Source organism: Pristiophorus japonicus, chromosome 7 (assembly GCF_044704955.1).
Source record: "Pristiophorus japonicus isolate sPriJap1 chromosome 7, sPriJap1.hap1, whole genome shotgun sequence".
NCBI classification, from domain to species: domain Eukaryota; kingdom Metazoa; phylum Chordata; class Chondrichthyes; family Pristiophoridae; genus Pristiophorus; species Pristiophorus japonicus.
This window is the reverse complement of record NC_091983.1, coordinates 18,014,265-18,041,952: the sequence shown is the minus strand read 5'-3', so window position 1 is coordinate 18,041,952 and position 27,688 is coordinate 18,014,265. Positions and strand designations below refer to the sequence as shown.

At 46.6% G+C, this 27,688-nt stretch overlaps 1 protein-coding gene across 1 annotated transcript in view; it reads left to right on the top strand.

The window, feature by feature from the left end:
- Positions 1–25,630, top strand: part of adgrb3 (adhesion G protein-coupled receptor B3) — a 920,563-nt gene extending 894,933 nt beyond the window's left edge. The window contains exons 29-31 of the mRNA XM_070884862.1: positions 21,401–21,436; positions 22,427–22,531; positions 24,859–25,630. Coding sequence (XP_070740963.1) covers positions 21,401–21,436; positions 22,427–22,531; positions 24,859–25,047 — 330 coding nt within the window. The 3' untranslated portion in view covers positions 25,048–25,630. The remainder of the gene's footprint in view (positions 1–21,400; positions 21,437–22,426; positions 22,532–24,858) is intronic.
- Positions 25,631–27,688: the final 2,058 nt, after the last annotated feature.

Sequence of the window (27,688 nt, the reverse complement as noted above, 5' to 3'; positions counted from 1 at the left end):
ACCAACACACAAATTATACAAGTGCCCTTTGGCTAAAAGGTCAGGAGGGCCACTAAAACTGGCAAATTAAACAAATTAACATTTAGACATAAAATCAAATTAAAATTTGTTTGCCGGGGGTGATGATGCACTCCAGTCCTTCCGGTGTCCATCTCTCGCGGAAGGCCGCGAGCGTACTGGTGGACACTGCGTGCTCCATCTCCAGGGACACCCTGGCTCGGATGTAACCGCGGAAGAGAGGCAGGCAATTGGGCTGAACGACCCCCTTGACTGCCCGTTGCCTGGACCGGGTGATGGCCCCCTTGGCCGTGCCCAGGAGCAGGCCTACGAGGAGGCCTTCCGACCTGCCCGCTCCCCTCCGCACAGGGTGCCCAAAGATCAGGAGTGTGGGACTGAAGTGCAACCAGAATTTGAGGAGCAGCCCCTTCAAATGTTGAAAGAGGGGCTGCAACCTCGCACACTGTACATAAACATGGAACATGGACTCTTCCAGACCGCAGAAATTGCAGGCGGCTTGGAAGCCCATGAATCGACTTAAAAACTTATTGCATGGGACTGCTCCATGCAACACCCTCCAGGCCAAGTCCCCAATAAATAAGGAGAGGACTCCTGAGTGGAGAGTACGCCACTGGGGACCCCTCAACAGCTCTACAACTATTTTAGTTGTATCAGTAATCAAGTGCCCCTCTGATTAAAGGGCTGGGGGCACACTCCAAAAAACTTCTCAAGTGGCCCCATGTTTTTTTTTGAGGGCACTAGAAACACAAATCATACAAGTACCCCCTGGCTAAAAGGGGTGAGGGGGGGGGCGCACTAACACTGACAACTGAAATTAAATTTTAGACATTAAAATCAAATTAAAATTTGGTTGCCGTGTGTGATGATGCACTCCAGTCCCTCCAGCGCCCACCTCTCGTGGAAGGCCACGAGCGTACCGGTGGACACCGCGTGCTCCATCTCCAGGGACAACAGCTCGACAAACCTGTGAGCATACTCACAGGTGCACACATTACATCTGCCGCTTTAGAAAGGGGGCTGAGGAGCACTGGTGACTCCTTTCCAATAAGGAACCTGCAGCCTGGCACAATTCCACAGCCGTGATGAAGACACCTCTCTCTCTCCAAAACCCCCCCCACCAATCCCCCACCCTCAACGTACCAACATTGGCGGGGTCAGCAGCAGGGAGCCCAAGCGGGTGCTTGCAGGCAGTTACTTGAAGATGCAACAGATTGTTGGCCATCACATATTTGAACAGACCCATTCCCAATCAGTGGATCAGGAGAGAATAAGACGGAAAAAGTTGACAAGGAGAACAGATTGGCCCAAAATTTGCAAAAAGTCTATGAATTGTCCGGGAGGTTCATAGCCTCACGTCCTGGGCCTCTCCGCGTACCCCCGGGTAGAGGCCCACGTATCCCAGGGGCGCACGCGATTCGCAAGCCAATTGGTGGGCCGGTCCAACCAATAAAAAGGAATCCCCATTCATACTTATAGGGTCCCGTTTGTACGGAACTCCCATAATTATGAATGAGGATCACTTAAAAAATACACAAACACATGAAATAAATTTTAAAAAAACATTACATATTTAAAATTAATTGAAATGCCGCTTAATTAAATATTTTAAACAAAAATTTAATTTTTTGAAAAAAATATTTATTTGTTTTAACGGGGCTAAAAGAAATAAACTTATCTTATTGGTCATGGTTTGTAATGTAGAAATGAGTGATAAAATTTTATTTTTCTGTTTTTTTTAAACTCTTACGATGGGGCTAAAAATTCGGTTCTCGGATATAATTGTATTTTTTCGCCCAAATCATCGTTATAGCAACGCTATGGCCCTGAGCAGTAAATTCGAGCTTCAATTTGCACAGCGGTTAAAATCGGCGATACACGAGGATTCGTGGTGCTAACCGCGATCCTCACCAACTTTACTCCGAGGCAGATACCGCTGCAAGTTGGGCCGAGGGAGGGGGAAAACACCTAAAAAATAATAAATTGTAAAAAACAAAATATGAAAAATTACAAAACATTCACAAGATACTTAACTAGCGAATCGGTGCAAAATAATTTTAAAAATAAAAACTTTAACTTACCTTTTTTGCAGGTCCACTGATCCAAGGGATGCAACGCAGTTTTTTCCTTGCCGATATTTTTCGTTCTAAATGCGGGTGCGCTCGGAGCTAAATTTTTGGTGAAAGCGATATTTCGAGTCTTGCATGGCGGCAGTACTCGCTCCAGCGGTATTTGAAAAGCGTCGGTGCAAGTCTTCTCTGAATTTCCCGGTTCGCCGTTTTTCAAAACGACAAACTGTCGCTGAAAAACCGGTCACAAGGTCGGCAAATTTTTAGCCCTATTAAGTTGATAAAATCAGGCCTTGCGCCTGTTTTTTTACCTGGCGTAAGAATTTAAAGGGCATTCGCTGGACAGCGCATGCCTAAACCCGGGACTTGCAGGGACCCCACAGGCACGTGCGGACCTCGTACACACCCGTAGGGGGCGTAAATTCAGCCCCAATATGTTAAATTTTGTACAAGACAATTTAATGTTCTGTGTTACAGTTTGTACAAGGCATTTTAACATTCTGTTCTCCATTTTGTACTGTGTTACAGTTTGTACATGATATTTATTACTCCATTCCAGTTTGTGCAAGTAGTCTAATACGCCATGTTTACAGATTGTGGGAGGTATTTTTATTCTTCATTACAGCTTGTGCAAGATATTTTAGTAATCCATGATCACAGTACATAGAAGGTATTTTAATAATCTATTACAGCTTGTGCAAAATAGTTTAGTACTCCATATTTGTGGAAGCTATTGTACTATTCTGTTAAAGTTTGTGGAAGGTATTTTAATAGTCTCTGTTACAATCTGTGCAGGCTATTTTAGCATTCTCGGGTAAAATTACTCTGTGTGCACAGGTAGTGCATTAAATGGGAGTTTGATTTTATGTCCTTCTGTACAACCCACAGGAACACACAACTTTACTCAGTGTGCTTTCTGGAAGCTCGGGTGGATGAGTTGGGTTTAAAGCTGGTGGGGAAGGTACCTGCAAGGTTGCTGATGAACCAGCTCAACAGTCAGAGTGTAAAGAGTGTTCTGTGAGCCAATTTGGCTGTGATGTGCCGAGTTTCTGTGAGCAGCAGTTGGAAAACAAGAAGGCGTAAAGAAATATTTGTGATCTTTAGATCAGACGATAAGAAGGGCAAGGCAGAATGGAAGGACAAGCCAGCAGTGCCCAGAGGGAGGCCATCACAGGGGAGGGCAATGAGAGGTCACCTACCAGTAGATGCTGGCAGAACATCTGGAAGAAGGTGTCAGCTTCGAAGAACAGTGTCAAAGTTAGAGAGAAGAATGAACATGCACAAATGTGGCAGTAGTGGCCGCCATTTATGGGGAGTAGGCACTAATGACAACCAAAGTAAATTACACGTCTCAGAGAATTTGCTTGACTCCGCTGGTATACTTAGCACAAAATTATCCAGTAACCTGCTGCAATTATAATGCAAATAAACATACTTGTTATAACTGACACAACAGGAACAAACAAGAGGAGAAACTAGAATGGTGCAGATGAGAAAGATTGAAGACTATCATTACTCACACTTGCAGTTAACAATTGCAGGGCACTCCGCCTGCTTCATTCGCGCGCACTCTCTGCAGATAAAGTGCCTCACGTTCAGGTAAGCTTTCCATCCCGAAAGCCATAAAACTGCGCCACTGGCTAAAATACACAGCGCACAATATTCACTCATTGATTGCGTTGTCATCTTTATTTATCTTCCCTTTATAGAGAAAGGTACAGCAGGACCAAGGCAACCCCTTGCAAGACGCCAGCGTGCAGGTCACTGGCTGGTGGGGGGGTGGTGGGGAGCTGTACCCGATGTGGATAGCACGCAGGCAGGAGGACAGGCATACGTGGCAGGTTTGTATAATTCTAATCACATACCTTTCTTTGCACAAAGTTTTCTCAGTCGATGTAAAGCTGTAACTGTGCTGGCTCGTCGAAGTATTGTTTTCTCACGTGCTCTTTCTGTCTCTTGTTGCAGGTCCGACAGGAGCAGCAACAAGCCTCTCCCCAGCACTCTGAGTCACTACCGCTTGAAGCAGGCAACAACTCAGGGACAGGTGCTCTGTGGGCTGTTACAGGTTTAGTGGAATGATGCGTTTTTTGTCCAGTAACCTAGCGGGGTGAATTGCCCGGCCATTGTAGAACCGGCACCCTTTCCACATCATTGATTTCAATGGAATGATAATTCGTCAGGTTCTATAGTGGGCGGGGTGGGGGGGGGGGTGGGGTGATCCGCACTGCCAGGTTACTGCCATGCGGTGAAGATTAAAAATTTACCCCAGCGTGTGCAGCGGAGAGGTAGAAGCGATCTTTGTTACTGGGCAGAAGGGGAACATCACCTCGGGCACTCTTAAGTTGCTTCTTGATTCTTAACTCAGGACGTTCCCAGGCAGCCGTTGAGCAGCATCAATAGCAGAAGTAGGGGAGATCGAAGACATACAGGCAGCAAGCAGAGTTGTGGAACTTCTTCTCCAGAATGGTCTCACTAATGAGCATTCAGTTCCGCGCTCTGCACTGTGATGACAGCCAGCTTCAGTGCGCTTGGAGACAGACTGCAGGGGGGGCTATGAATGAGTGATTCAGAGGCTTGGCTGCACTGCAGATTTCCCAGAATGGGCAGCCTGCCCTTGTATGCTTGAACAGAGCAATGGCTGCCACAAGGACATGTCTTCAAGCAGAGGCATGGTGCCAAAAGCACAGGAGCAAGTAGGAAATTCTCAAAAAATCCACTAGCCCCTTGACTACAGCCGTCTCTTGACAAGTAGCAAGAGAAGCAGACAAGCCATGCAGCCAGCTATATCCATCTGGGTCGCTCGCCTGTTGAAGTGACTAGTTGAATCACAAACAGGACGACTGCACAACTCCCAGGAAGTCTCCACACCTATTCCTTCCACCAGCATGTCACTTAAGAACGTCAGCGTGTCAGTGTGGCTCACTCTCCTCTCGGAGTCAGAAGGTTGTGGGTTTAAGTTCCACTCCAGTCCGTAATCCAGGCTGATGCTTCAGTGGGAGTGCTGCATTGCTGGAGGTGCTGCCTCACAGATGAGACTTTAAGCTGCAGCCCCCTCTGCCTGTTCAAGTGCATGTAAAAGATTCTCTTGGCACTATTCAAAGACTTTCTCCTGGTGCCCTAGCTAACGTTTATTTCTCAAACAACAGAATAACTGATCATTTATTCATTTGCTGTTTCTGGGACCTTGCTGTGTATAAATCAGCTGCCACATTACCTCCATCACAACAGGTTACTTCTGAAGTGCATTCACTATCGTTGTGAAATACTTTGGGGCATCTGGAGCACATACTAAGGTGTTACATAAATGGAAGTTATTTCTGCAGTAAAGTAGATTTAGCACCACACTGGTACACTCAGTACAAGAGGTAGATAACACAGTGCATCACAATAAATACACCGTACATTCACTATTACTTTCAATAAAGACATGACACATTCCCTGAAACTTTACTGTAATTGTTTTGTTTCAAGTTTAATAAACTGTACTGTTGACATTATTTATATTTTAAAAATCCGTCCGCTCAAACGTAAAGGCAGGCCTCAAAGAAAGAAGTATTGCAGCAGAGACTGGCAAAACTGCTCTGCTTCTTGTAGTGGCTGTTGATCTTCTGATGGCTCCTTGACCTTTTGCGCCATGACTTGTTGCTGGTCTTCAGCCTCCACAAACCGACGTATGCCTCTTACATAAGAACAGAAGAAGTAGGAACAGGAATAGGCCATTTGGCCACTCGAGCCTGCTCCACCATTTAATAATATCATGGCTGATCTGATCATGGACTCAGCTCCACTTCCCTGCCCGCTCCTCATAACCCTTGACTCCTTTATCATTCAAAAATCTCCACCTTAAATATATTCAATGACGCAGCCTCCACAGTTCTATGGGGTAGAGAATTCCACAGATTTACAACCCTCTGAATGAAGAAATTCCTTCTCATTTCTGTTTTAAATGGGCGACCCCTTATTCTGAAGCTATGGCCCCTAGTTCTAGATTCCCCCACGAGGAGAAACATCCTCACTGCATCTACCCTGTCGGCGCTCTCTCGGAATCTTCTATGTTTCAATAAGATCACCTCTCATTCTTCTAAACTCCAATGAGTATAGGCCCAACCCGCTCAACCTTTCTTCATAAGACAACCCCTTCATCTCAGGAATCAACCTAGTGAACCTTCCTTGCGCAGCACGCAATGCACCACAACCAGCCTTCCAATTCTCTCCAGAACATCCTGTTGTTGAACGAGTCTGCCTAATGATGCTCCTTCAACATGCTTTGTCGTATGTCCATTGGTGGGAGAGAGGGGGAGCATCGTGACTGCAAAGAAATGTCACACGCCTCATGGTAAACTGACAATCAACATCTTTTCTTCGCCTAGAATAAGTGGGGAACATGCCATCCCTCGAGAGGCGGGTGTCGTGGTCTTTTCTGGCCACACATTGAACATTCATCAGATGGTATCCTGCTCTGTCGCTGATGCCAAACAATTGGCCACTCGGTTGATGATGTCCTGTCCTGCCACACCTTTCGAAAAAGCCTCTCAGCCTCTCTCATTGCTGCTGCGTGCTGGTGCAGATTGCAATGTGAAAATGGGGTACTGCAGAGATGCACCACAACAAGACTAATTCTTACCATATCTCTTACCCTTTGTCCAAAAGGAAACTGTGACATGAAAAAGATGAGTGCCTTCATCACTGCCAACGGTGTTGATGTTGTTCTTTGGCTGGAGAACTGGTTGCAGGAGATGTCACAATTTATCGGCCTTGGTGTTGGCCCCTCACTCATTCCTCCTCCGTGAGCTCGAGGTATCTCTGTTGCTGACACTGTTGTATAAGGACACCCTCAAATCCTCCCTGATAAAGTGCAACATCCCCACCGACACCTGGGAATCCCTGGCCAAAGACCACCCTAAGTGGAGGAAGAACATCCGGGAGGGCGCTGAGCACCTCGAGTCTCGTCGCCGAGAGCATGCAGAAACCAAGCGCAGGCAGCGGAAGGAGTGTGCGGCAAACCAGACTCCCCATCCCTTCCCTCAACGACTGTCTGTCCCACCTGCGACAGGGACTGTGGTTCTCGTATTGGACTGTTCAGCCACCTAAGGACTCATTTTAAGAGTGGAAGCAAGTCTTCCTCGATTCCGAGGGACTGCCTGTGATGATGATGATAGGGTAGTAGTGGATCTTGGTCCTACTCCAGGGGTGGATACTCCTCCCTGCCCTTCCCTCTGCTGACCCTACTCTTCCTCCCCTCAGAAACATCGAGTGAAATAAGTCTTGCTGAACCACCCATGCTTCTGTGAGGACTGAAATGGCTGACCTGCTCTTTGAAGCAGGGTAGACATTATGATGTAGTGCTCTGGGTAGAGAGCTTCACATTGAAGCAGCGAGTATTAGGATTCAATCACAAAGGTCTACACATTGGATTACAGGCATGGACCCCTGTCACACGAAGCGTTGTACTGGGAGTGCCAATTACTGCCTCCCACTTTTTGCCAACTCCCTTAGCAATGTTATAAGCAGTGTCAGCTGGACAGAAAACCTCATTTAAATTAATGCTTAACAACCCAGTTCCGTCCCGGGAGGAATTTTTGGAAGCGTGGGTTGGTTTTGTTTTCATATCTTCATACTCTTACCTTGGAGACTTGTGCGAAGTAGCGGACGGATTCGCAGGCTGATTAACAGTCTGACAGGCCGCAACATAACCCTCCTTCTATGGCCATAACCAAATCTTCTGGAATTTTTTGAGGATGTTTCCAGTAGAGTGGACAAGGGAGAACCAGTTGATGTGGTATATTTGGACTTTCAGAAGGCTTTCGACAAGGTCCCACACAAGAGATTAATGTGCAAAGTTAAAGCACATGGGATTGGGGGTAGTGTGCTGACATGGATTGAGAACTGGTTGTCAGACAGGAAGCAAAGAGTAGGAGTAAATGGGGACTTTTCAGAATGGCAGGCAGTGATTAGTGGGGTACCGCAAGGTTCTGTGCTGGGGCCCCAGCTGTTTACACTGTACATTAATGATTTAGACGAGGGGATTAAATGTAGTATCTCCAAATTTGCGGATGACACTAAGTTGGGTGGCAGTGTGAGCTGCAAGGAGGATTCTATGAGGCTGCAGAGCGACTTGGATAGGTTAGGTGAGTGGGCAAATGCATGGCAGATGAAGTATAATGGATAAATGTGAGGTTATCCACTTTGGTGGTAAAAACAGAGAGACAGACTATTATCTGAATGGTGACAGATTAGGAAAAGGGGAGGTGCAAAGAGACCTGGGTGTCATGGTACATCAGTCATTGAAGGTTGGCATGCAGGTACAGCAGGCGGTTAAGAAAGCAAATGGCATGTTGGCCTTCATAGCGAGGGGATTTGAGTACAGGGGTAGGGAGGTGTTGCTACAATTGTACAGGGCCTTGGTGAGGCCACACCTGGAGTATTGTGTACAGTTTTGGTCTCCTAACCTGAGGAAGGACATTCTTGCTATTGAGGGAGTGCAGCGAAGGTTCACCAGACTGATTCCCGGGATGGCGGGACTGACCTATCAAGAAAGACTGGATCAACTGGGCTTGTATTCACTGGAGTTCAGAAGAATGAGAGGGGACCTCATAGAAACGTTTAAAATTCTGACAGGGTTAGACAGGTTAGATGCAGGAAGAATGTTCCCAATGTTGGGGAAGTCCAGAACCAGGGGACACAGTCTAAGGATAAGGGGGAAGCCATTTAGGACCGAGATGAGGAGGAATTTCTTCACCCAGAGAGTGGTGAACCTGTGGAATTCTCTACCACAGAAAGTTGTTGAGGCCAATTCACTAAATATATTCAAAAAGGAGTTAGATGAAGTCCTTACTACTAGGGGAATCAAGGGGTATGGTGAGAAAGCAGGAATGGGGTACTGAAGTTGCATGTTCAGCCATGAACTCATTGAATGGCGGTGCAGGCTAGAAGGGCCGAATGGCCTACTCCTGCACCTATTTTCTATGTTTCTATGTTTATACAAGACGATATACTTGCATTGGAGGCAGTTCAGAGAAAGTTCACGAGATTGATTCCTGAGGTGAAGGGGTTGTCTTATGAAGGTTGAGTAGGTTGGGCCTATACTCCTTGGAGTTTAGAAGAAGGAGAGTGGATCTTATTGAACCGTATAAGATTCTGAGGGGGCTGGACAAGGTAGATGCAAAGAGGATGTTTCCCCTCGAAGGGGAATCTAGAACTAAGGGGCATAGTTTCAGAATAAGAGGCTTCCCATTTAAAACTTGAGATGAGCAGGAATTTCTTCTCTGAGTGTTGTAAATCTCTTGAATTTTCTGCCTCAGAGAGTTGTGGAGGCTGGATCATTGAATATATTTAAGGCGGAGGTAGACAGATTTTTAAGCGATAAGGGAAAAGGGTTATGGGGAGCGGGCAGGAGTCCATGATCAGAGCAACCATGATCTTTTTGAATGGCGGAGCAGGCTCGAGGGGCCGTACGGCCTACTCCTGCTCCTATTTCTTATGTTCTTCTGGGGAGGCTCGAGGGTGTTATGGGCTCACAGCCCATACATCGAGGAGAAGCCTCCCACCCCCACCGGATGAGAGTACCCGTTGGATGTCTGCCCAGAATTCAGGTCTGGAGCTTCGGTCTCCATTCCCCGGGATTGTCTGGAGCGGGGTTCTAATCCTGCACCTGCTGGCAGGAACGCTGCCACCAACGTTCGTTCCCGTGGCCGCACAGCGGTCTGGAGATCCCTCGCAGGCCACTCACCGGCTTCTCAATGGAAGAAACCACTTGAGCGCGGAGATTTGAATGTGCCGCGCAGCCAGTTAAAGGGACCGCGTACCAAAAAGCAAATTAGAGGCAACGTTGGCTACCACTATGCCAAAGCATGGGTAAAATACAGTAATGTTTCATTAGTGTTAACTCGCCAAACTAGTACAGGTTGAACCTCCCTGATCCAGAACGTCCTTATCCGGAGCCAGCCCTCGTGCAGAACCATTCCCGGTCACCGGGTAGTGCAGGCGCAGAACTCCGACATGAACAAATTGAAGTCCTTCCTCGCTGCCGACTCCCGCAATCGCTGGCCTGACCCTGCGATCCACAGCCCCCGCACCCCCACAATCTCTCTGCCGCACTCCCAGCCCCAAGCCAGCCAGCCCCGATATCCCCTTGCTCAGTACCTGTACCATCCAATTTAACGTGACCACCCCTCGGTCCGGAAAAATCCCTTATCCAGAACAGGCCAGGTCCCGAGGGTTCTGGATAAGGGAGGTTCAACCTGTACATTTTTAATACAACGCATTAACCACAATGCACAAAGTAAATCACCCGATAGTTTTGAATTGTAGGAATGTTGGTCAGAAAATTCAATTAGGTCCTAAACACTTTGAATCTTTTATTGCTGAAACATGTGATGGTCTACTTATCCTGCATTGTATAGCACGATACTGGATGCTCATTTGCATTTCTTTTTCCTCCCAGTGTCATCCTTTGCCCCCTGCTGTAGTTTTTCCATCACAAAGGATAGGATGCCTTTTTCCCAGCAAGGTGAATGGTTGAAGAGGCAGCAATTCGCGCTTTCCGCCAACATTGGAATTGGTGTCCTTTGAGATTCTCCATCTGATCTTCTGCTTTAAGAGGCTTATTACGTTAAATCCCCTTTAAGACCTTTAATCCTGGTTTTCATAAACTCATAAACTCCGTCTGAGCCCGTGGCAACTATGAACACTTAATGCTTCCCTACTATGAAGACTGCTCTGATGATAGAAAGCTGTGTTATTGGCTATGGTTTTTTTTGCTCGAAGGCTACATGAGTTGTGTAATTTTAGTGACTGCAGATGGCATAATCCTCAGCTCAAAGTCCGCATCTTCCAGTCCCCATCGCTGGTGAAAGCAGAGGGCAGAGCGGGCACTGGGGGGAGAATTGGAAGAAATCTGGCTGGATCTCCAAGCAGGCATGTACAGCTGGGCCTGAGATCTAGTTGAAAACTGCTGAGAGCTTTATTTTCAGAATAATACCAGCTTTATTTATCAATATTATCATTATGATGACACTATTTTCATAATATTATTACCTTAGCCACGTATTGAAACGAGGTGCCTATGAGGATGTCCACAATTTTCCGAGATTCCTGTCGGGAATGCACTCGCGCTTTGAGTCAGCCTGGATAAAATAGGCTTAGGGAGCAGGCGGGAACATTCTGGACTGAAAGGGGCCGAAATTGGCCTCTTGTACGCATGCCGTCAGTACCGCTGGGAGGCGCTAACAGGGCAAATTGGGCAGGGGTTTTTCCAGAGCTGCTACGAGGCAGCGCCTCACTCAGCTGTGCGCGCGCAGTAATGATGTCATCGCCGCGCATGGCGCCCGGTTACCGACCCAGAAGTGAAATTCGGCCGCGCACACTCGCCTGGCGGTGACAGCAACAGCTTCAGCTGTCGCGTTGGAGTCGCTAGTCGGCTGGAGGAGCGCTATTTAGCAGCGCCATCTTGAGAAAGACATTTTGCCAGCCATTACTCTTCGCAGCTTGCTAACACATAGGCAGAGTTGCTGGTGGATAGATCACAGCGATTTTGAATTGAAGGACTGTTCTGCCTCCTAACTATTCCCCTGTATCATTCAGGGCAGATATGAAATCACAGCATTTATCTCGTTTCATGGGGGCTGTGTTAGCGGCAACCTCCTGCTCTGACGTCACCATAGGAGGCTACTTAGCTGGGGGCAGATGCAGAGAGAAGGCTTCTTAGGCGAAGACAAAGACAGGAAGAAAGGCAGGGAGCAAGACAGGGAGAGGCACAGGGAGAAGCTCAGGGAGAAAGGCAGCAAAATGTGGCCAGAGGGAGAAGGCCCAATAGGGCTGGCACCAGGAGGCCTCACCCTCTCAGGGTATTCCGGCAGCAGTTCACCTACATCAATTTCACTGAGGAACAGTTTGTTCGAAGGCTGCGCTTCAGCAAGGACCTGGTCACAGAGCTCTGCCACCTCCTGCAACCAGACCTCGAGCCTCAGACCAGGGTGAGGACGATTCTCTCAGTGGCAGTCAAGGTCACTGTCCCGCTCAATTTCTACATCACTGGATCCTTCCAGGGAGCAACAGGAGACATCTCCAACATCTCCCAGTTTGCTGTCCATTGCTCCACCCGCGTGGTCACAGATGCTCTGTACAGAAGGAGGAGGGACGACATTTCCTTCCCCTTGACCAGAGAGAAGCAGGACGAGCGTGCATGTGGCTTCAGCAGGATAGCGGACTTCCCTGTAGTGCGGGGCGCCATTGACTGCACCCACATCATCACAATCCTGAGGTCTTCCACTCACTGAATGTGCTGCTGGTCTGCGACCACACACACAATCCTCTGCCTGCTTATCTGAAAGCAGAAATGTCACAAGACTCACATTAAGGTGAGGGAAGTGGAGCAGGAATGGAGCAAGGAATGCAGACAGTATCAAGAGCTGGAAAGTGATAAAGGCTTCTGCTGTGGGGATGGGGTGGGGGAAGGGGAAGTGGGATGAGAAAAGGAGAGGGGATTGGAAAGTGATAAAGCCTTCGGGTATGGGGGGGGGAAAGGGGGGAAGTGATAGGAGAATAGGAGAGGGCTAAAGGTTCCGTTGTTGCCCCCAGTGGGGTCCACGTCTCCACCGGCCACGGCGCCCACCACCTGCAGGCCAATGAGCTGCAGCACTTGCTCCTCAAGGTCAGAGAGGGGTCGCAGCTCAGGGTCCCCTCCTCCAGTCCTCTGCTGCTCCTGTCTGTTACGTGCCACCTTGGCCTGCAATAGAAAGTAACTCGTGGCTATGTATTTGGAAGATATGCCTGGCGTGGTTGAATAGCTGTGATTGTAGGCAAGGCATGAGATGAGGATGTGAATGTGAGTAGCTGCAGATGTTTGGTGGTTGAAGGGTGGGGAAGTGGTGGTTTGCACAGTGTGCACAGACAGAGGTTGAGAGGCTGGTATGGAGGAGGTGTGGAATCATGTACTCACCTTCACCACCCGACTGAGGTCGTTGAATTTTTTCCTGGCACTGGGTGAGGGTTCAGTCCACCACTCTGCTGGCCGACACCTCCTGGGCCACCTCTTGCCACATGGCCCGGAAAACCTGCGGAGATGGGATTGTTCCTGATGCAAGGAGCAGTGACTCCCTCCTGGTCTCGAATGGCCCGCACCAATGCCTCCAGAGCCACATTGTTGAATCTTGTGGCCCTCTCCCTTGAAAGGGGGATTACCAGCAGCCATTTCACAAGCTTCCTCAGGTCCAGAGACTGAAGTTCAGCATTGCTGAAAATGAGCAGCAGCAGGTTCAAGTGACCTCCTCTTTTAGAACCAGATGGAGCTGGAGCCAAGGATTGAAGGCTGATTGCTGAATGGAACTCAGCTGAAATTGGGTAGGTGGCTATGAATAGCGCCCCTGCAGCACCCAGCCATTAGTGCCTCATTTACCGCCCCTGTCACTCCCGGGGCGAAAACGCCCAATTTCACACAATTTGGCAAGGTATCTCGCCGGGCGCTAAATTCTCTAAAAATAAAAAAATTACCGCCCTAAAGGGATGCTATTGAATGTTGCCCTAAAAGCCTTTAAAGAGAAGTCTGGTGTTTTATGATGGAAGAATAATTGAGAGTGCAATTTATCTTTAAATTTCTGATAGGTCTTATTTTCAAAACTATTTTGTATCAGGCCTTTTTTTTCCCCCAAAGGTTTAGGTATTTTTGGAGGATGAGGAGAAGGATGAAATGAAGGGTGTAAAACAGGTCCGATTGTATCACTCTGTATCTACTGGGAGATCACAACCGGCTGTGTATTCACTAGGAAGGCAGTGGACCAGAGTTGTACCACCTCTTGGAATTTGACTTCTAACCAGCTTGGCACTCTCACCTTTGAGTCAGAAGGTTGTGGGTTCAAGTCCCACTCCAGAGACTTGAGCACAAAAATCTAGGCTGACACTCTTGGGAGTGCTGCACTGTCGGAGGCGCCGTCTTTCAGCTGAGACCCCGTCTCCTTTCTCTGGTGAATGTAAAAGATTCCATGACACTATTATATCCCGGGTATCCCGGCCAATATTTATTCATTGGATGTGGGCATCACTGGCAAGGCCAGTATTTGTTGCCCATCCCTAATTGCCCTTGAGAAGGTGGCAGTGAGGCTTGCTAGGCTTTCAGACATCAGTGAAGCATTAGCCACATTGTTGTGGGTCTGCAGTCATATATAGGGCAGACTGGGTAAGGGCGGCAGATTTCCTTCCCTAAAGGACATTAGTGAACCAGTTTTTACAACAATACGGCAGTTTCATGGTCATCTTTATATTCCAGATTTTTATTTAATTAACTGATTTTAAATTCCCCAGCTGCCATGATGGTATTTGACCTTGAGTCTCTGGATCATTAGTCCAGTAACATAACCACTATGCTACCATACCCCTCAACCAACATCACTCAAAACAGATTATCTGGTCATTATCACATTGCTGATTATGGGAGCTTGCTGTGAGCAAATTGCCTGTCGCATTTCTTATATTACAACAGTGACTATATTTCAAAAAGTACTCCATTGGCTGTAAAGCGCCGTGGGACGTGAAAGGTGCTGTAGAAATACAAGTCTTTCTTTCATTTTTCACCAGAGGGACAGCCCTGAAATGTGTGCAGTTTTGCCTCATTCCAACTTGCCATCAGCAGCATCAGTCAATCTGCAATGTACAGATGTACCAAGCAGGTGACTAGTGCAATGCTCAGCCAAGCAAGCAAATTCATGATTTTCCCTATGGCTCACCACAGTAGAATCAGAGAGGTGTGCATTCTTTTCCCTATAATAGGATTCACCCAAGTCCAGGTTATCATTGATGGCAGTCCATGGGGCCCTGCTGTCCTCTGTACACAATACACTGTACGGGGCCAGAAGAGGCGAAGGCCCAGGGGCAGCACGGGCCAACCCACACTGCGATATGTGTGCGCACTAGGGCCGTGCAGCAGAGCGAGGTCTTGGTTAATCCTTGCCACTGGACCAAGACGTAGCTCGGTCAAGCCCGTGTGGTGGCTGGTGTGTAAAAAACATTCCCACACAGCCATCTTCCACCCTTCCAGACTTATTTCGGGACCTGGAATTTTAGATCCTTCATTGAAACACCTGTGAACTTTTTGACGTGGAAGCAAGTCATCCTCGATACGAGGGACTGCCTATGATGAGGATGATTCCGGCCATTATGAGACCCAGGCTACCCTCTTCAGCCCTGGCTTATGACACCATTGAGACAACCACAAACTGCAGCTGAGCACAGACAGGTACAGGGAGCCTCATGAACCTCCTGGGCGTCTCCATTGACCAGAAACTCAACTGGACCAGCCACATAAATACTGTGGCAGCAAGAGCAGGTCAGAGGCACAAGTCAGGAGTGTGATGGAATACTCTTCACTTGCCTGGATGAGTGCAGCTCCAACAACACTCAAGAAGCTTGACACTATCCAGGACAAAGCAACCAACTTAATTGGCACCCCATCCACCACCTTAAATGGTCGGCCCCTCCACCACTGGCGCACCGTGGCTGCAGTGTGTACCATCTACAAGATGCACTGCAGCCACTCGCCAAGGCTTCTTCGACAGCACTTCCCAAACCCGCGACCTCTACCACCTAGAAGGACAAGTGCAGCAGATGCATGGGAATACCACCACCTCCAAGTCACACACCATCCTTGGAAATATCTCGCCGTTCCTTCATCGTCACTGGGTCATAATCCTGGAACTTGAAAAAAGAAAGACTTGTATTTATATAGCGCCTTTCATGACCACCAGACATCTCAAAGTACTTTACAGCCAATGAAGTACTTTTGGAGTGTGGTCACTGTTGCAATGAAACCTAAAGCACTGTGGGAGTACCTTGGACAAATAGGGATGGGCAGTAAATGCTGGTGATACCAATATCTCGACAATGAATTTAAAAAAGCACCCTCGAGGACATCAAGCTGCTATCTGATTCCTTTGCTTGCGTGACATATTTTCGCCTTACAGTCAATTTTAAAAAGACTGAAATTATGGTCTAGCCAATACCTGGTTAACCAGTCTCATCCCCTGTGGTTGCAATCAATAACGTTCTTTCACACATCTTTCAATCATCATAACTTCCAAAGTGCAGTACTTTGGGACAGATTGCCACATAATATTATCTTTAAAGCATGAAGATAGATTGCTCACTTTGTTGTGCAGCAGTCAACAGTCTTTGAAATCCCACCCGGTTTCCATTTTTGAGTGAAATGATCTTGGTTCATCTCATCCTGTACGTGACTTTCTACCCGACATTTAGAACAGCATTGATCTGTTAAGCTCCAATCTCTTGGCAAATGGGAATTTGCTTTGTTAACTCGATGTTGGGCATCTCCTGCAGCCTTCTGGGGATGTCTTCATTTTCCAGAAGGAGGGGAAGTCGTGCAGTTTAGGTTAAAAGCACCTTTCAGTGGCAGCCACCTCAGTGTTTTGCCAGCAGGTTCAGGCAGCTATCTCTGTGCTTTTGCCCGAATGATTTGCCCAATGTTCGTGGGGCATGTGGGATAATTGTTCCGAGAGACACAACACCTGCAGGACCTCCCCGGCCCCTGATTTACCATCCACTGATTGCAGTGGACGGAAGGTTGCGGGAAATCTGTGCCAACTGCGTGTTTACACACTGACAGCTCAGGGGGTCTCGGAAAATACAGCCCACGGAGTACGCCAAAGAACGACAAGTACACATCTTCAACAGATTAATCTGCAGTTCGTGTTCCATTGCAGGACTGAGTGCTCCAAGACCATGTATGATAAGAAGTAGAATGTCTTGCATTTCTCTGGCACCTTTCATGACCTCAGGACATCCCAAAGCGCTTTACAGCCAATGAAGTACTTTTGAAGCGTCGTCATTGTTGTAATGTAGGAAAGACGGGAGGAGGCTCGAGTGGAGCATAAATGCCGGCATGGACTGGTTGGGCCGAATGGCCTGTTTCTGTGCTGTATATCCTGAGTTATCCTATGAAACACGGCAGCCAATTTGCACACAGAAAGGTCCCACAAACAACAATGAGATAATGACCAGATAATCAATTTTTTTGTGATGTTGGTTAAGGGATAAATATTGATCCGGACACCAGCAACAACTCTCTTGCTCTTCTTCCTGTAGTGCCGTGGGATCTTTTATGTCCAGCCGAGAGGGCAGGCGGGAGCTCGGCTTAACATCAGTGCAGCATTCCCTCAGCCCTGCTCTGGGACTGTCAGGCTGGACTATGTGTCCCAAGACTGGAGTGGGGCTTGAACCCATGACCTTCTATCTCAGAGGCCAGAGTGCTCCCACTGAGCTACGGTATTAATCCAGGGAACGAGAGTTCAAATCCCACTGTGGTAGTTTGAGAATTTGAAGTCAGTTTTAAATAAAAATTTAGTGTCAGTAAAATATGGCCCTGGAGCTGTTGAATTGTTGTTACAATCTAACTAGTTCACTAATGACATTTAAGGAAGAAAAATTTGCCACACTTACCCAGAGTGACCCATATGTGACTCCAGTCCCATACCAACGTAGTCAACTCTTAACTGCCCTCTGACGTGGTCTAGTAAGCTATTCAACGCCACCTCAGGGTGACTGGGGAGGGTCACTAAATACTGGCCTTCCCAGCAACAACACATCCTCAGAGTTATTATTTTTCTAAATTTCACACTAAAGAGCGGCTGAAACGTCAAAAAAAACATGTGGAAGAAGCCACTTTATCCGCTCTGCATGCCGAAGTAACACCGAAAGATCAGGAGAGCCTCCGCTGAAATCCTAACCCCAGCTTCCTTGTGCCTGCTGCAGTTAAACCGAGTAGGCTGTTGCAAGTCGTGTCACCTGCCTCTCACTGGCACCAAGCTCATGGTCTACAGCGCTGTAGTGATACCTGCCCTCCTGTATGGCTCAGAGACTTGGACCATATATAGCAGACACCTCAAATCGCTGGAGATATATCACCAACGATGTCTCCGCAAGATCCTGCAAATCCCCTGGGAGGATAGACGCACCAACATCAGTGTTCTCGCTCAGGCCAACATCCCCAGCATCGAAGCACTGACCACACTCGACCAGCTCCATTGGGCGGGCCACATTGTCCGCATTCTCGAGACTCCCAAAACAAGCGCTCTACTCGGAATCCTACATGGCAAGCGAGCCTCAGGTGGACAGAGGGAACGTTTCAAGGACACCCTCAAACCCACCTTGATAAAGTGTAACATCCCCACCGACATCTGGGAATCTCTGGCCAAAGAGCGCCCTAAGTGGAGGAAGAGCATCCGGGAGGGCGCTGAGCACCTCGAGTCTCGTCACCGAGAACATGCAGAAAACAAGCGCAGGCAGCGGAAGGAGCGTGCGGCAAACCAGACTCCCCACCCACCCTTTCCCTCAACCACTGTCTGCCCCAGCTGTGACAAGAGACTGTAATTCCCGAATTGGACTGAACAGCCACCTGAGAACTCACTTTTAGAGTGGAAGCAAGCCTTCCTCGATTTCGAGGGACTGCCTATGATGATGAACAGAAATAAAGTCACCATCCTCCGGTTTCTTTGGAAGTCAGTGAACCTGCGCACTCCTAGGCCTCCATTTTCCGTTCATAGCAGGCCTCCCGAGCGGTGCTGCTTGCCGGGAGCAGCGGATCGGAGAATCAGACCAATGGAGGGCACCTGCAGTATAACTGGGGTCGGGTAACATGGATCTTGGAGGCAGGGTCACCGTTTTTCACTGACTGAATGAGCCAAGTTGTGTTTTTGGTACTCGGAATTCTCGGACTATTTCCCGCTGTTTTGGGGAGAGGGATTCGTGATTCTGTCTGTTTAGAATTCAGGACACTGGTTTATGGTGACTGTAGAAATCAAGTTCTGTTTGTATTACGTGGGATTGAGTTATTTCTGTCAGTGTTTTGTGGATTGCAATCTGCGGCTGCCTCCATTTTAGTTGAAACTGCCTTAGCAGTAGATCCGATGGGGTTGTTCTTCTTTGAGCAGAGAAGGTTAAGGGAAAATCATGAAGGGTTTTGATAGGGTATATAAGTAGAAACTGTTTCTTCCCATGGCAGAAGGATCAGTGACCAATGGCCACAGATTTAAGATCATTGGCAGAAGAACCATGAGGGAAAAAAACATTTTGCACCTGGAATGCTCTGGCTGGAAGGGTTTTTTTTCATTCATTCAATGTGGGCGTCGCTGGCAAGGCATTTATTGCCCGTCCCTAATTGCCTTAGCGAAGGTGGTGGGCTGCCTTTTACAACAGAGTGACTTGCTAGGTCATTTCAGAGGGCAGGGTCAGGAGTCACATGTAGGCCAGACCAGGTAAGGATGGCAGATTTCCTTCCCTAAAGGTCTTTATTGAACCAGATGGGTTTTTATGACAATCCAATAGTTACATGGTCACCAACATGACTTGATAATACCTTTTTATTCCACATTTATTTAATTGAATTTAAATTTTCTAGCTGCCATGGTTTACTAATCCAGTAACATAACCACTATGCTACCGTACCCTTATCATGGGTGGTGGAAGTAGATTCAATAATAACATTCAAAAGAGAATTAGTTGAAAAGGAAACATTTGCAGGGCTATGGGGATAGAGAAGGGGAGTGGGACTAATTAGTCAGCTCGTTCAAAGAGCCGGCACAGGCACGAAGGGCCAAATTTGCTCCTCCTGCGCAGTATCATTCTCTGATTCTATGATATTTGAGCCACGAGACTACCATACTAGCCTGACATGCCACTCACCATCATAGGCAGTCCCTCGAAATCGAGGTAGATTTGCTTCCACTCTAAATGTGAGTTCTTAGGCAACTGAACAGTTCAATACGGGAATTACTGTCTCTGTCACAAGTGGGACAGACAGTGGTTAAAGGATAGGGCGGGTGGGGAGTCTGGTTTGCCGCACGCTCCTTCCGCTGCCTACGCTTGGTTTCTGCATGCTCTCGGCGACTCGAGACTCGAGGTGCTCAGCGCCCGCCCACTTCCTCCACTTGGAGCGGTCTCTGGCCAGGGACCCGCAGTACCACTAACCATTTGACTGTATAATACAAACCTTGAAATTCCACAAGGGTTCCACTGGTCTCCTATCATAATGGGCAGTTGTCTCCATTTACCCCAATCTCCCTGGAGTTACAGTGGGATTCAAGAACCACGGTGTATTTTTTTTTACAGTTTGTTTGTTTTATGCAACTGATGGAAGTAGCACAGTGTAGCTTCCCCTGCCAGCCAGGCACAGCAAGGAAAATCTGCCACAGGGGTGGCACAGATGGTTCTCAAAGACAAAGATTGAATGATACGCCATTTACGTGTAGGTATGGTAAACAAACCGGCTGCAGACAAGCGCCACGTTAAAGCAGTGGCCCCAAAATTGCAGGGGTTCCACTTTACTGAATGTAAGTGCGGCACAGACCAACTGAATAGTGATCAGGATCGTGGCTGATTGTTTCCCCACCCTAGCCCAGGGAGGTTGTAGCCAATTGTTAGTACCCTACACAATCCCCATTGCTTATAGCGGGCGCGTTTGTCCCAACGTGGTTTGCCCGCTATACGCGATGTCCGCTATAACACGGCAGCGTTAATAAAAATGAGAAAGCATTTCAATTGCAGTTTTAAGGACTGCCAGAGAGAGGACATTTAAAATTCATGTTGCAGCATGTGCTTAAAGATAACTGAAACATCCATAAAAGTAAAAACGTTGCAGGAACACAGCACAAATAACAGATAACTATACGCTGACTGTGATTCAACAATAATTCATTCCTGCATTCAGTGCACCTTAAGGAGCTGCAGACTAGTGAGAAAGCACAGCTATTAAGGGGAGAACTTCTGATGCTATAACCGGCAACTTTAAAATTGACGTTAATGCAAATGGGTAATGGTGACCACTTTTTGTCCGATGTAAGCGTCTTATACATGGATGTTTTAAGTGGTGGGGGTGTGCTGCCATACCAGCTGAGAGCACCTGACTCAACACAGATCAAGCATAAATTTGGAGCCTTGCCTGTCCTTGGCAGCACAGTAGTACATGCGTTTGCGAGTCTGTGCTCCAGGTTCAGAGTTTCACTCAGGAGGATCTCGGGTCAAAGATCGGAGGTCACTGCTGTCCATTTTCTAAACGTTGGCCATAAAATCAGGAGTGCCATAAATCGTCCGGTTCTCTGATCTGTATTCCCGTCGCGAGGTCTCGCAGTCTCGCAGTTTGAGAGCTGCTGCTGCAACAGACTTGTGCACTTCTTTTGACAACCCACAAACAGAATATTAGCGAGTAGCTCAAAATGTATTTCCACCAAACAGAAAGAAAACATGTTTGGATTAATTGTTTTTTTTTAAATCACGCCGAAGGAGAAATATCTAATGAATCCTTTAATTTTTTGCAGAGAAGAAAGTCCCGCTATTCAGACCTGGATTTTGAAGTAAGTTTCAGGATGTAGAAATACAATTGACCTTCAGTGCTTGACATTTTATTTATTTTCCCCGCATGCAATTACCAGACATCTCCGAGCTCTCACCAAGATTTATCTCAGTTGACGGGTTTGAGAAAGCAGCAGTGTTTGCCAATGGATAAAACAGTCTTCCTGCTCAGCACTTGCTGCCTCTATCGAGAACATCCTTCGACTTCACATAAATTCTCAGCAGCCTTTTCTCAGTGATTTTTCCACTGCAATTTGAACAGCCGGAAGAGTTCCTGTTGAAAGAATAACTTATTCTTCAATTTCTGTGATGTAGTGTCATTCCAAAGGAATACATATATGTGGTTCGGAGAAACTAAGAGATAGCACAGAGTAAAGGTTATATCATTTGATTTACAACATTCATGTGCATTTGCAGATTGCTCACTAAAAGGCAACGTGTGACCATTAATTTTTAATGCACTTGTTGCTGACTGTTATTTAAATCTCCGTCTGTGCTTGTCCTTTTAGAATTGCTGCTGTAAAATTAGCTCATTTCTTGGTATTAGCTAGCAAGTTAATTTCTTTCATCTAATGTCCGATTTGAATAAGTTCTCATGAAGTAAGTTAATCATCATCATAGGCAGTCCGTCGGAATCGAGGAAGACTTGCTTCCACTCTTAACATGAGTCCTTAGGTGGCTGAATAGTCCAATACGAGAACCACAGTCCCTGTCACAGGTGGGATAGATAGTTGTTGAGGGAAAGGGTGGGTGGGGAGTCTAGTTTGCCGCACGCTCCTTCCGCTGCCTGCGCTTGGTTTCTGCATGCTCTCGGCGATGAGACTCGAGGTGCTCAGCGCCCTCCCGGATGTTCTTCCTCCACTTAGGGCGGTCTTTGGCCAGGGACTCCCAGGTGTCGGTGGGGATGTTGCACTTTATCAGGGAGTCTTTGAGGGTGTAAATAAGTTGAATAGAAGTTCAGTGGTTTACCGTGCAATCTATTTGGTTCACAGAAAGTCATGCACACAAGAAAGCGACACATGGAACTGTTTCAAGAGCTAAATCAAAAATTCCAGACTTTGGATAGGTTCCGCGAGCCCCCGCATACAGGCAGTGTGGTAAGTGCACGTTCAGCTCCAGCTGGACATATAAATAAAGCGTTTACAATATTAGCATGGTTGTGATTGTGTTACAGCCCATAATGTGCAGCTGTTACTTACCAGGCTTTTTTGTTTGTTTCTGAAGAATGAAAAAACATGGACGATGTCAGCAGCAGGGTATGAGAGGGGTAGTGGAAGTGTAAGTACAGCGGCTGGATTGAATGTATGTGCTTGTCACAACCACATCTGCATCTACGTCATCTCACTGTACCATACCGTAGCTCGTGTTTCGTGACTCTGTGCTCCAGAGGTTACGACACCCAATGCAGCAACCTAGGTGAAAGGCTATGGCAGGACACCATCACGGTGGGAAAGAGTAGGAGATGTAACATAAATCCAGGTGAGCATATCTGCAGAAAAGGAGAGAATTAAAAAAAAACTCTCATTTATGTAGCACCGTTAACGTATTATAATGTCCCAAGCTGCTTCACGGGAGCGTTATTATGACACAACATGAGCCACATAAAGAGATATTAGGACAGGTGACCAAAAGCTTGGTCAAGGAGGCAGATATTAAGGAGCATCTTAAAAGGAGAGAGAGGCGGAGAGGTTTAGGGAGGGAATCCCAGAGTTTAGGGCCGAGGCTCAAGAGGCCAGAATTGGAGGAGCGCAGAGATCTCAGAGGGTTGTAGAGCTGGAGGAGATGACAGAGATAGGGAGGGGCGAGGCCATAGAGGGATTTGAAAACAAGAATGCAAATTATTTCTAAAAGTCAACACTTCGGGACACTGGAACATTCTTGTAAAACTTTAGCAGTGCACTTAATGTATTAGGTTTAGCAATACATTGGTATATTAGGTTGGCAACTCATTTAGTTTCATTGTAAGTGAGACCTTAATATCACCTCATCGCTGTGACTTCTTGGTACTTGTTCGTTGAGCTGAAACAGTTGAAGGCCTCCTGTTCCGATGTTGTTCCCTATACACCGGAAGGCCATGGAGTAGCAGTTGAGGAAAGTGGGCCCAACAATAGCAACATACGGCTTGCAGTGTTGGGCACCAAACCCCCTGCAGTGTCCTTTGTGACTAACGCTTTATTTGAACTTGAGATTGGACGAGGTGAAGCCTTTGTGGGTTCGGCGTTAGGAGTTAAAGCACATTCTGAGGCTGCCCTATTCCCTTGTTGCCTCGCCGGCTCAGCTGATTTTCTACTAGCGTTGTTTCACTTCCAGTCCTGGGAGTGCAATTCCTGTGTCTCCCATTGAGATTTCTCCTTGGGAGCCGAGTTCCACACACATAGTTGCCGAGGAGGACAGAGGGCCAGCTCCCCGCACTTAGCTCGCAAAATGAGTGCCACTTCATCCAACGGCAGATTCACCGGCTCAGGTCGTCGTGGGTCTACATTTCTCTCGGTTCTCTACAAGTTGGGTCATTTGAACTTCGTGTAGTTGATGAAACAAAAACTGCACATTTGCAGTCAGTGGCACTGCTCTGATATAAACGGGCCTCGCTACCCTCTCGAGCAATAACCTTCCTTTGATTAGACAACCCACAACTACAGGCACTCCTCCAGATGCCATTATACAACAACAAAGAGTCTTTAACTTAGTAAAACCTCCCAAGGCACTTCACAGGAGCGTTATCTAGCAAAATATGACACCGAACAATGTAACCATGCCAGCATACTCTCACTTTTATATGAATAATATATTTCACATCTTTGCGAGTGCAGATTCCACACAAGAGCGCAGGAGCAGCGTTCTTGGCTGCAAACATTTATTATACATTTAAAGTATTGTATGGTATAAATTATTTTTTGTCTACATATTAGTTTCATCTATTTCCCATTGGGACAGGTGGCCAAAAGCTTGGTCAAAGAGGTGTGTTTTAAGGAGCGTCTTAAAGGAGGAGAGCGAGGCGGAGCGGTTTAGGGAGGGAGTTCCAGAGCTTAGGGCCGATGCAGCTGAAGGAACGACCACCAATGGTGGAACGATTAAAATCAGGAGCTGGAATTGGAGGTGTGCAGAGATCTTGGAGGGGTGTAGGGCTGCAGGAGATGATAGAGATAGGGAGGGGCGAGGCCATGGAGGGATTTGAAAACAAGGATGATTGGAAACAATGAGACATTTTTTTTTCAGTTGTACAGGCAACATTTTTGAAATGGCACCCTTTTTGTGTTTGAGTGTACTTGAACTCATTGAATGGCGGTGCAGGCTAGAAGGGCCGAATGGCCTACTCCTGCACCTATTTTCTATGTTTCTATGTTTCTATGGTAAAGGTGCCAAGGTACAGGGGTTTCTGGAAGCAAGAACGACCTCTAACTCTCCTATTATTGTGTTTCCACAGGACAACCCAACACCCAGCAAGCATGAATGGGATACTTACAAGAACCCCAGTGACTACCAACACTATTCGCCAATGAATGTATTGGATGCAAATGCAAAAGAAGCGTTAGAATTAAGACAGGCGGAATGGGAAAAGTGTCTCTCTATACCCTTAGACGTGCAGGAAGGGGATTTTCAAACTGAAGTTTAAATTCAAGTCAATCACAAGTAAAATCTCTCGCACTTGCACTTCAAACATTTTTACAAAAGCCTGGTCTGTATGTCTGGACTCTCTTAGAGTAATTTAGGGACTTTATGCACCAGGAATAAGATGTCCATGTCTTTAACATTTCTCACTACCTTATTTAGTGAGAATACAAGATGTACAATTATTACCATCACGTGTTGTACGTTAATGTGGAATGAATTTGTAAGGTAATCTTTATAGATAAACCTCAAGCAAAGATACATGTTGTAATAGCTTCATTTGGTTTAGTTTTAAAAAGAAAACTTTACCATGAAGCACAATGTATATATTTATGCAGTTTTTAAGATTTATAACAGTCTGTTTGGCCATTACTACACTTTTTACTTTATAATATGAAAGCAAACAATTTTCTGTCATTTAAATGAATGGTTGTTGAGCTAAGTTCTTCATTGCTTTCAATGCAATAAAGTAATACTCTCACTTTTATATGAATAATATATTTCACATCTTTATTATTGCAGATTTCACACGAAAGCGCAGAAATAGCTTTCTTGGCTGCAACCGTGTATAAAATATTTAAAATGTTGTATGGTGTAAATAAATTTTTGTCTACATATTAGTTTCATCTACTTCCTACATTTTGTAGATTATTAGAGTCTGCATTTGACAATCAGAGTTTACAGTCGTTTCACAATTGTAAGTATGCCCTTGGAACGGGACATTACACGCCAAGTTGGAAAAAAAAGGCACTCCAAATAAAAGACGGGCTCAAGACCCCCAACATATGCAGTTCGTGAGCTTTCTCAACGCCTGAGTGTGAAAATTGGCTGCCGCGTTTCCTACATTACAAGTGACTACACTTCAAATAATGGGCTGAAAGTTACAGCCTCGCTGGGTGCGTACGAAGTGCACACAGACCCGGCGAGGCCTCGCAAAGGCCGGTTCTTGGGCCGCGATGCACATGCGCCGAAAACCGTTTTTTCCGATCTGTTAAAATTTCTTCTACGCATCCCCGGGAGAAGGACATCCGCGCGGGAGAGATTGGACTATTTGCCCAGCGAATGTCCTTCAAACTTTTACGCCTGGTAAAAGCAGGCGTATAGCTTTTACCAGTGTAACACTTCTAAAACATAGAAAAATTAAATTTAATCATTCATTTTTATATTAAAAAACCTGTTCATTAAAGTAAGTTTATTTTTAACACATTAAAAAAAATTTCCAAAAAGTATTTTTTTTTCTAAAACATTTAATTACATTTAATTGCAATTAATTTTAAATATGTGAGTTTCTTTTTAATTTATTGTGCTGTGTTTCGGTGTTTTGGGGGTTTTCTCATTGATGGTAAGGGAGACCGTACAAACAGAGCTCCCATTTTTATCAATGAGAATACTGCATAGTGATTGGTGGTCCAGGCCCACGTGACTCCCAACATATACGTACGTACCTCGAAGACATCTTCCCTTGTGACTGCTCAGTGAATCTAGACCTCAGACCAAAATCCTACGTTCCTCCGTGACCACCAGGTAGTTTCATAGATTATTTTTGGGTCAGAGGCGTTGGTACGAAGGAAGCCTCCGACAACAATTTTCCCCCCAATACTTCATTGGCTGCAGAGCTCTTCGGGATGTCCTGAGGTTTTGTAAGGCTCTATATAAATAGAAGATCTTTCTTTCTTAGTGAGTAAAAGACCTTCTCGGTATCAGACCCACCTCTACAAATCAGCGCAGTCACTGATTTGATTTGCCCTCTTGTGATTGGTTAACAGTAGGGGCTGCTAGGATAGATCTCAGTGCTCCTGGGGGACGGGTGGGAAGGAATTAGCCAGCGTTCCCACTCCTGATTGTTACCTAGCGCCTCCTGCTGGACAGTGGGAATTGTATGATGAGAGGATCAGTCTTGATCTATGACATCCACCCATGGTTGAATAGCAGGCCAACACTCACTGCCTAGGCTCACATCACATGATGTGAAATACTGGAGAGGGCTGCGATATCCCGATGAGGCACAGTGCCTTCAGGGGAGGAGGAAAGGACATGTCACTTCTTGGCGTGGACTCTCTCCACTGCCACACTTGGCTTAACCATCTCAATCAAGACTGTGGCTCCCCCTCCGCAGCCAAATCTGCTACTCCAGGATCATTTTTGTGAATAAAGGTAACCTCAGGCACCTCTTATCAGCCCCTTCTCTACCCATTCCACCTTCACCTCCAAAGCATTTATGGATTTTTCATCACCTAAACCTGATATTATCCATTGCAACTGCCAAAGCCATTTATTCTTCCTCATCACACCTAGCCCTGATTCCTTATCACTTTGCAGCTTCTCTCTCATCTCCTGTCCCACCATCACCAGACTAATTTCTTCCTTGAGACCTATTTCCCACTCTTTCAGTATCAAGTCCACCCAATTGCTGACCACTCTACTACCTTTCCTTGCACCAGTCATTGCCGTCACCACGCCATCTTCAAAATGCCCACTCTCGACCCTTGTGTTCGCCCCAACTACTGCCCCATTTCTAATCTACCTTTCCTATCCAATAACAACAACTTCACTTATATAGCGCCTTTAACATAGTAAAACGTCCCAAGACGCTTCACACGTGAGTTATCAAACAAAATTTGACACCGAGCCACATAAGGACATAT